Source organism: Chaetodon auriga, chromosome 12 (genome assembly GCF_051107435.1).
Source record: "Chaetodon auriga isolate fChaAug3 chromosome 12, fChaAug3.hap1, whole genome shotgun sequence".
NCBI lineage: Eukaryota > Metazoa > Chordata > Actinopteri > Chaetodontiformes > Chaetodontidae > Chaetodon > Chaetodon auriga.
The window spans coordinates 10402782-10413182 of NC_135085.1; the positions used below are offsets into that span (position 1 = coordinate 10402782).

The 10401-nt window shown below is 44.5% G+C and overlaps 1 protein-coding gene across 1 annotated transcript; it reads left to right on the top strand.

Annotated features, from left to right (window-relative positions):
• Positions 1-2421: 2421 nt before the first annotated feature.
• ptger4c (prostaglandin E receptor 4 (subtype EP4) c) lies at positions 2422-3991 on the top strand. Its single transcript, XM_076745046.1, has 2 exons — positions 2422-3282; positions 3395-3991. Exons 1-2 carry the CDS (start codon positions 2422-2424, stop codon positions 3989-3991), a joined length of 1458 nt encoding a protein of 485 aa, XP_076601161.1.
• The last annotated feature ends 6410 nt before the right edge of the window (positions 3992-10401 follow it).

Consider the following 10401-nt stretch of genomic DNA (forward strand, 5'->3'; position numbering starts at 1 on the left):
TTAGTTGAAGTTGTTTTCTGTCACCGCTGTTCACCATTTACAGCTGTTCAAACATACTGTATGCTCTGAGCCACGACCCCCTGCAGAGCAGCAACTTGTGGTTCAGTTCAGTGACTCACATCTTCGAACAGAGCGATGATAACGAGACATCTGCAGACAGATTTTCACAGCGCGCACGGAGCAACTCTGTGTTGTCTTCTACATTTAATTTGCGCTCTCAGGTTCTTGCTCTCAATTAGCGCCAATTAACAGGGAAGCTGTTAAAGCCTGCAGGCGCAGTCTGAGGCTGAAGATCAGCTCAGGAGGCGCAGTTGGTGGGATTTGTCGGATAACCAGTTTTCCGCAGTGCAATTTCGGCTGAGAATCGCTGAATTATTGATCATGATTACTCATGAAATTATAATATAGCATTTAAGCAGCAGTGATATTTATAGTGTTTTAAATTAACTTCAAAGGAAATGGAAAAGGAGAGGGAATGGCATAAAAGAACCAGGAAAGTATAGATCTTATGAAATATTTAGGGGCAGGAGAAGGAGCTAATGCAGCCGGAGCTGGACGTGACAAGGCATTTGTTTATCTTCAGTTAACTAATTCAGCGCAGCTCCCTGCGTATTTCATCCTGCCTTCATTCTGTACTTGAGATTTATAAATAAAGATGAATTCAACCCTCTCACTCCTGACATAACCTTCCCTTTGAATACCAGTTGAAGACTTTTCCACGTAAAACTGACCCTCGCAAACTGCGCAGCCATTCACACTCATCATGTAAGAGGACTGTTGTGCCCATTTGGAGATCGCACACGGCTCCAGGCGCAGAGATGCCGCCGCTGGAGCTGAGTATCCTCCGAACGGTTCAAACCGTGAAACGAAAGCAAGGCGCCATTTGACAGACACCTCTGTGTTCTTTGCATTAGATTTGTCTAAGAAGCTGTGGTGTATTTGGCCTGTCAGCACTGTTTTGTTCAGCGCATGGATGTGTCATCGAGAAGGAAAGTGCGGAAGCCTCGAGAGACTCTTTCACAAAACATTTCAAACTCTCGATGTGATCTGCTTTGATGTTGATATGTACTTACTTGAAATAACCCGACGAAAGAAAGAAACAGAAAAAAAAAAAAAAAAAAAAAAAACCACACCTGACAAAAATGGTCCTTGATTCTGTTTCTGTCATCATAAAACCGCATCCCAGGTGCGCTGATCCGCGGGCTGAAAGAAAGCGTTTTGTTGTCTCGGAAAAAACGCATTCAAGTGAGAATATCCGGAGGTCAAAACTGATCTACAGACAAAGACGACTGAAGTTTGTCTTGTGGAAGCCTTTTCACTGCATGTGCTGTGCTCATATTTCATACGTGCGTTGGAAACATTGTGAAGGCGTTAATTGATTTTTCTGGTGTGGATGATAAAGTACAGACAAACTGTGGTCTGGGTTGTGCCATCGATTGCATTTAATCTGGTGGTTTCAAACAGCAGCAGCGCGTTCATGCGCTCTGCGCGTGGTGCTGATTGAGTTGAAGGCGCTGACCTTGGTGCTGAAGTGTGGGACTTCTGACGCTACCTGCACCATTTCCGCCTCTTTTATGACCACATATGGTCACACAAACTAGTTTTATTTTGTCTAACTAATCTGTCCAGAACCAGAGGCAGTTATAATCCTGCGCATTCTTGCAAGCATGGTCATATTGTGTTGTCTCAGCTTGATATGGGGACAGTCCTTACGTTTAAGCCAACGCATCATAGTGTTTTATGCAAGTTTAATGCTGTGCAGAAATCAAGTAAATTTCATCCGAAAATAAAGTCAGATTAAAAAAATAATAATAAATAAAAAAATTAAAAAATTAAAAAAAAATTACTATTCTCTGCAATGTGCGTCTGTGCTGGTCAGTTTGGCGAAAGTCTGATGTAATAAAATGAAATGTACTTATTGTGATTCTTTAAAAAACTCTCAGTCCATCCACAAACTATATATAAAAGCTAATTAGGAAATTAATTTCTTACTAATTGATTGCAGATTTGGCCCCTGGGTTTAGTGGATGACTTCACCGGGATGCTAATAATACATGACGGCCAATGGAACAGTTGAGATACTGATTCGCCGGCAGCAGGAATGTGAGCCTGGGAAACCTGTGGCACTGCGTGTACAGCCCGCACGTCACCTTCCTGACATCAGCACACAGCTTAAATACCCGCAGCACCGAGCAGCGTAAACACAAGCAGACACACCTTCACATCGGCAGCCAAACACTGAAAGTCAGCAGAAGAATCGCTGGACTGTAACGCGCTTCATAGGACACGGGGCATTTCAGGATGGAATTTTGCAGTTAACGATTATTTATCTTTACTAGCGCTCAGTATTTTCAGACCAAGTTTTCTAAACATCACAGAAAGTTTTTGCACTTGAAGCCTTGTGCATTGTTGACTTTAATGATGATCAACGACACTCTTGCGTTCGGAGAACTGGACACGAATGTTTCTGAGTCGCTGCTGCCTCTCTCGCTCAGCCAAAACCACAGCGCGTCCCCTGCGCTCCGACTGGAGTCCAAGTCTCTGGTCACTTCAGCCACCATGTTCGCCGTGGGGGTCTTGGGGAACTTCGTTGCCATAGTTGTGCTGTGTATCTCCAAAAAGGAGCAGAAGGAAACCACTTTCTACACTCTGGTGTGCGGGATGGCCATCACGGACCTGTTGGGAACATGCTTCACCAGTCCAGTGGTGATCGCCACATATGTGGCCAACCGCTGGCCGGGAGGAGCGCTGCTCTGCCATTTCTTCTCCTTCTCCATGCTCTTCTTCGGCTCCGCCGGGATGTCCATCCTGTGCGCCATGGCTGTGGAACGATACTTGGCCATAAACCACGCGTATTTCTACTCCCAGCACATAGACCGGACAATGGCGCGCTTTGCGCTCCTGGTCACCTACCTGGTCAACATTATTCTGTGCATTATGCCCAGTTTTGGCTTCGGGCAGCATGTCAGTCACTTTCCCGGTACTTGGTGTTTCCTGGATTGGAGGGCGATGGATCGACTCGGAGCCTGCTACTCCTTCCTGTACGGCGGCGTGATGCTGGTGCTGATCGCAGTGACAGTTTTGTGTAATTTGGCTGTGTGCAAGTCGCTGGTGGGGATGAACCAGAGGACAGGAATCGTCAGGACGGAGCTGTGTGAGCAGGCAGGATCACGCCGCCGCTTCCCGCGGCTGCCGTCGGTCACCTCAGCGGCGGAGATCCAAATGTTCTGGCTTCTGATCTTCATGACCATCGTTTTCCTGGTCTGCTCCATCCCTTTAGTGGTAAGGACGACAAGCTATTTTGTACTATCGTATAATGTTTGCGCACACATAGTTTTATTTTCTATTAAAACGCTTCTCTTAGACATCCTCTGTCTGTGTCTCGTTATGACAGGTGCGAATCTTCGTGAACCAGCTGTACGACCCTGCCTATATTTCTGCTGGGGGGAAGCCTGACTACCGGAGCGACCTGTTGGCGATCCGCTTCGCTTCATTCAACCCCATATTAGACCCCTGGGTGTACATTTTGTGCCGGAAGAACCTGCTGCTCAAGGGGTGTGAGAAGCTGAAGAGGACGGTGGCTCTGGTTAAGGACGGTCGGAGTGACAACATTGGCTGGGGAGGAGGTCAGCACTCCCCTCCATCTTTAAACAGTAACGACACCAGTTACGCGTCAATACGCACAGCCAGCTACAGGAACGATGTGGAACACCCGGTGTCCATCAAGAATAATTCATTTACGGACTTCGCGATGAGGCAAGCGTGGGAGTACGACACCGCCCGGGTCAATTTTCACCCGTTCAGCATCGAGTCGACTGTGATCCCCGGCTGTGAGGAGGAAGTAGGACCTGAATCCAAACAGGAGGTGGCGGTCAAGTCGTCTCCAGGACGCAGCACAGCCCCACTGCTCTCTGAGCACGTCAGACCAGGCGACATTGTCACCTGCACGTTCAGCACTCCGAGTTCATGTCAGTCAGTGAAATGTCTTTGATGGACATTTGAAAATCCAACGCTGCCAGCGATAGACTCCGGTTACTTTATCACTTCTGCTGACTTTGAGCAACATAACAGCCATATGAGCTTAAATGAATTCAACACTAGAAAGAGCATTTAGCAACTCACCGTGGCTGAATTCACCTCAGCATTAGCACTGGCTCACACATCTCTTATGTGATTTAACCTGGTGCAGAAAGGCCTTTAGGTCTAATTAAGCCTTTAGTCGAGGGCCACATGTTCCACTCGAGGGTCCAATGCAAGAACAACTATGATTGTGTGGTATGAAATATTATGTTTTACATTTTCAACATTCTTTTCATATCAACCAGAATATGTCTCCATTCAGGTGAGGTCCAGAAAACAAACAAACAAACAAACAAACAAGGCCTTAATCTACTGGAGCTTTAAGCCTTCTGTGTAATTGTGTGTGCACAACACTCTACAGGTGCTGGATACAAAAACAACCGAACAATTTTTGTTCGAGTGTCCGCCTCCAAAATCAATTTATACACGTGTATATATGTGATATATTTATAACAAGACTTCAGATGAAGACAAGCTGTTTGATGAAGTCTGGTGATCACTTCCAAACATGGAAGTTTAACTCACTATAATCATACCCCATGGGTACAAATAAAAGGTGTGACCTTCTAAGACTTTGATACACTGCGTGAATCCATATGTGCCATTCACAATACATGTTTATTCATTGTGTATTGTTGTTACACGTTTTTCCTACTTTTTTAAAACTCAACATGCTGCTAATTTACTCTGTGCCAGTTAACAGTGTTGCATGATGCAGGGAAAACTGAATGTAGACCATTTGACCCTTGTTAAATGTTGTTTTATACCGCACGTTTGCGTAGAATGTTTTGATAGGCCAACGTGAACATATCCCCTTCAAAAACAAGAGAAAAAAATACTGTTGCTTTCAGCTGTATGGCCTGTGGTGTTTGCTGGATGTGTTTGCTGGGTCTGTGCAGACGAATAAAAAGACACCAAAGACAGCAAACTGCTGAGTTTGAGCTGTTCTGATGAGTGAGGAACAATAAAAGATTTTTTACAGCACATGTTCTCAGTTGAACAGACAGGTGGCAGGAGAGCAACACCTCTGTCAGGCCAAACTGTGGACGACAGCTTCACGCACACTTTTGGTGTTTATTTCAGACCAGCAGGTGGCTCTACAACACAAAAATCCCGTCTAAACTGAGCTGGAAGAAGACAGTGTGCTGTTGATCCTGTTTACATCAAAAACCATTGTAACTGTCACCTTGAGAAAACAAGCTCTGAAGTCATTTTCAAGCTGTGCAATCAGTGATGACAAGACGTATATTAGAAAACTTTATTCCCTTTGAGGATAATGCCATACAAAAATAAAGGAAACTTTATATAATAATAATAATAATAATAATAATAATAATAATAATAATAATAATAATGTGACATACTGGGAGTGTGTTACTGAGTGTAATTATGTGGCCACTTTAAAATGAGAGATGTTGAGTTCCTGCAGTATAAATGTTTTACTTGTTTGCTGTACACACATCTGTTTTCAAGAGCTGATATCATTCATCAGAATTAACCACAAAACTAGAGATCTGCTGTCAGACTTTATTAAGTATACCACATCATTTCAGTGTCGGTCGGTGTGTTTCTGCAATCTATCATTAGGATTTTTTTTTAAGTCTGTCTGGGATGACATGAGAGGGAGTCTGAGGTGTTGGATTGTGTTTTGGATTTCTAAAATCACTCAGCTAATTTCAGAGATGTTTATTAGCATCTAATCGAATTCTGCCCAGAATCAGCCGTCCAGCTCGGGTTTATGAGGCGTTGGATAAATGTGAAAATCAGCACCTTTAAGATAAGATCGTACTGTATACGAACAGAAGTAACTGTCAACATGAAATCTGAATCTTGGCAATAAATAGATATTTATCTACAGTATAGAGTCAATAAAAACAGCTCTCATATCAAGCTATAATAAATAAATAATTTATCAGAAATAAATATATTTTACTTTTATACAGTAATACATGAAGATGCATGGCATCCATTTGGCTGAGTTCACCTGAACATAGAAATGATAGAATATAATGCCTGTTTTTATGTGAAAAAAAAAAAAGATATTGCTTTTGGGAGGAGCTGCTTCGCTGTGAGTAACAGTGAACCTCGTATCAGTCTTTTTTAGTCTGAATCACAATATGAACACAGCATCAGTCCTTTCATTGTGTCTTTTCTTTCTGTCTGCAGCGTCAGCCTTCAGGTCTCGCCCATGCTAAATCAAAACAGTCATGTCCACATAGAGAGTCTCTTTCATGTGTAACAACTGTTCTGGAGGATCCTGCTGTAGTTACCAGTTATTCAGCTGAAAACAATTCACTCTTTGAAGACGCAACAATAAATCCAGAGTGTGAATCCCTGATGACTGCCCCCTCACTCTCTGATTTTGACCTCAATCGTCCAGCTGCACCCAGACCTCTTCCTCCTCAACAGGAAAGACACCACAGGAAGCAGACAAGTGGCTCCCATCACTTCACCTATGCTGTGTGTGTGTTACAGCGCCCCCCTCTGGTTCTTCCCTGAACGCAGGCCGTCCTGACACTGAGCCTCTTGACTCCTCTCTGTTCAGGATGGGTGACATCCCTCTTCGTCACCTCCTCCTTCGTTCATTTCTTCAGCCCATACACATGCAGCTGGCGGCCGATAGCGACTGGATGGTCCTCCACGTGGTCTGGGCGTCCATGAAGGAAACCGGCTCGTACCGGTCTGGCCGGCAGCAGGGGTGGCTGCTGACCTTGCGGGCAGTGCGCCGGGGAAGCGAGCCGTTCTCCAGCAGCGCCTTCAGTGCCAGGTCATAGTTTGTTCTCGAAGACTGGCAGGAGCCCACACAAAACTTGAAGAGGACAATCTCATCGGAGTCGAACCCCAGGCCCAGGTCCCGAACCCTCATCTCTCTCCGCTCCACGCGGCAGTCCCTGCTGCTCTGCTTCGGCTGCGTGTTTTTACCTTTACCCTTTCTAACTCCTTTTCCTGTCTCTTCTTCTTCCTCCTTTTCTTTCTTCTTCCTCTTCTTCTTTTTCTTTGGTGATCCCTTGGGTTGAGGTTCTGAGGGGTCAGAGGAGCGTGGAGAGCGCCCCGCCCAGTGACGACTGGGATGGTCATCCACCTCATCTATTACAAAGGGGTCTAAAATGGACAGGGCAGAGGAGTGGTAGACAGAGGGTTACCATGAGAGTGAACACGTTCTCAGGATATCATGAGCAATAACACAGAAATTCCCCTACAAAATCTACAATTCCACTTCTACCTTTTAACTTGCAATGACTTCCCGCACTTTAACATAAATATATTTTGAAGACTGAGATACAAGGCAGATCACCAGGCTCACACCATCTCTCCACTCTGACACTGTCTGGTGAAGCAGCAGTGCTGCAAATTACACTTTCATAAGAGCTTCAGTACCATATAGCGCGTGCCAAGTAGAGTAAGGGTCACTGTCGTCTTCCTGCTCCTCGTCCTCCACCACCTCTGGCAGCGTCACAGGAAGCTCACGCTCCTCCTGGCCTCCCAGCGGGTCCACAGCACGGCCTGAGTCTGATCCCACACCAGCAGCGGCGGCTTTCACATGAGCTCCTTCCACCAGAGGCAGCAGAGAGAGGAGCACCCACAGCACCACCTACAGGAGGCAGAAGTCACCCGTTAGACGGCAAAGGGAAATCTGAGGGATTTGTTTAACTGACTTTCTTTCATGCTAAAAGTTAGCATAATAAAGGAACAAAAGAGTGAATCAAGTCATACAAAAAGACAGTTGCTACCATGGAAAGAGACTGACTAGCCTTGCATTACATGATTTTTTTGGCCACTCTGGGGCAGCGCAACAAGCCATGAACACAACACTGACACATTATCACCTGATAAGCTTGAGCTTTATCTGGTGATAAAGCAGGTGCTGGTAGTTGTATTTTTTCACCTTCAGACAGAGCCTGGCTGGCTTTTATCTCTGGTTTTCAGTCTTTATGCTAAGCTAAGCACCTGCTGACTCTAGCTTCAGATTTAGTATGCAGACATGAGTGTAATATCTCCCATCCTACTCAGCAAGAAAGCAAATAAGCATATCTGCCAACATTTCAAAGTATTCTTTTCAGGAGATTTTTGATGACGCATTGTTCTCAGCTATTTCTAGAAAGATAAGCACTACAGAGTGGCAGAGACTACAGCTCGGGCTTTGAGCACTCTTCTACTCCCACAATGAAAGGATGGTCATCAGAGGCAGAACCAGCTGCCAGCGACCATATATCTAATAACAAAACTAAGTTAAGTGCAAAGTGCTTCACGGATGTAGAAACAGATTAAGAAAATGAGATAAAACTTATAAGAGCACATAAAACACGCAGCTCTTCAAAAGCTCTTCAAATGAGCTACAGCAGGACTTTGTCTTAAGCCTCTTTCATCAAAAGTGATCTCACTTACTCTTCAGTAATACTTCAGTCAAATAACTCGGCTTTCTTTCCACCCTGGATCAAGCTTGGTCCACTGCTTTATAATTTAGCGATGAAAGCTTAGTCGCTGACATGGTTTTATGGGAAGCTCAGTCCTGAGCCTTGTGGGGATGGATTTCATTAACAATTTATACCTACACATAACTCATCCTGTGCTTTATAGTGGCCTGTACAGTGGGAAAGAAAAATGATAAGGCTAGGCTATTTGCAGAGATGGTGATTTCAAATAAGTGAACGGCAAATATGAAGAGGATGGAGGAGGAGATGGAGTGGAAGATGTGATAGACGAGGAAGACAAAACAGCAGAAGAAGAAAGAGGAAATTTCTAGGGTGCTCTTTTGGCAAAGACGGCCATTCCTGACAAACCTTGGCTTTTGCTGACAATACAGAAGTAATCTCCTTTCTATCCTTCCTCAGAACCCTCCATCTGGTCCCACCTGGAGAGAAAGAGAAAGAGAGGGAGAGAGGAATGTAAGAACAAGAACAAGGCTTCACTCTGTCAACTCTCCTCCTCCCACAACTCCCCCTGAAAAGGGTAACATAAACTAAAGGCACAACATGCGGGTGATATGATGTCTATACATTCACAATTGTCCAGATACTGTAAAAAAAAACAGCCCCATGGGCCCCTGAGCAAGCCGGCATGTCACATAAATCACGTCCTCAATGCTTTAGGACGGCGTGTTTGTTGCTGCTTCAGTAAAAGACCAGTGTTTGCTGCCAGCTAGTGTGGCTAGTGTTGGCTTGTCGGTTCATACATCCATGCAAACAGCCCCAGTCCGGCAACAAAAGGCAGCATCTGCGATACACTTGTCAAAGGCATTCTTCAGGGTTATTCCTGTGGCAGAGGTACAAGCAAGGGGAACCAGGCATAGCGAGAGCACTTCGCGGAGGTCCCGGACAAAAGACCACAGAGATGCAGGACAGGTGATAAGAAGTGTCACGGCTGCAGATGTTTATATATAGTACGTGCAGTTTGGAGGATTGTGCAGGCTGCGGCCATCAGGCTCTTTTGAGGCCCTCTGAATGTGAAACTCAGCGGAGGTCAGAGCATCAAGTTCTCTGGCAGGAAATTAACACAATCTTCATCTATCTTGCATCAGTCCGGGGATGACCAAAGCCTCTGGGCACCGCGAACACGAGTACAAAATGTCAATCCCTTCAAATACAGTCGGTGTTGAGATATGTCAGTCTGGACCAAAGTGGTGGACCAACCAATCACAGAGCTGTTCCTCCAGTGTGGCTAAAAATACTAAAAAAGAGAATCAAGTATCTGTGTTTGTCATACTTGCTTTTATACTAAACAGATTTTTGAAATCGCGTTTTGTGTGGAACGAGAGGAATGATTACAGAGATCAATAACTCTCAATGTGAGTACGGGAAAGACTGACTTGATTATTTTTCTGGTAAATTGTTTAATCCAGTGGTTTCCAACCTTTTTGGCTGCTAACCCCTTAAAATGAAGTGATGTTTACTGGAGACCCCTCGTCTCCAGCTGCATGCAGCATGTCTACTGGTTGTGATTAATTGTTCAATCAATGAGTTTTGTTTTTCCTGTTTTACTGTAATCCTTTTTAGAGAGGTACAAGTATAAAATGTCAGAAAATAGTTCAGTTTTTATTGTTTGTACGCTCTGTTTCCTCTGCCTCTTTTTATTCCCAGCTTCACTTTTTCTTTCCAAAATGCTTTGTAACTTCTGTTCTGAGGAAAAGTGTTTGCCTGCTTTGGCCTGCTATAATTATGTTGACTCTATTTAAATCTGACATGAACATTTTTTAAACAACTTTCCGCCCACAGATACCTCCAGCATCTTTGTAACCACATTTGTCATCTCTAAGACGCTTTGTATAATCTTGCCACTGAACTACGACACATAGTAATGTATTCAAGCGTGTACTGTCCATGT

Excerpts from the sequence above, each read along its gene's own strand:
- ptger4c (XM_076745046.1), top strand. The coding sequence starts at position 2,422 with ATGATCAACGACACTCTTGCGTTCGGAGAACTGGACACGAATGTTTCT. Across the intron at positions 3,283-3,394 it reads TCTGCTCCATCCCTTTAGTG|GTGCGAATCTTCGTGAACCA; the intron begins GTAAGGACGACA and ends TCGTTATGACAG.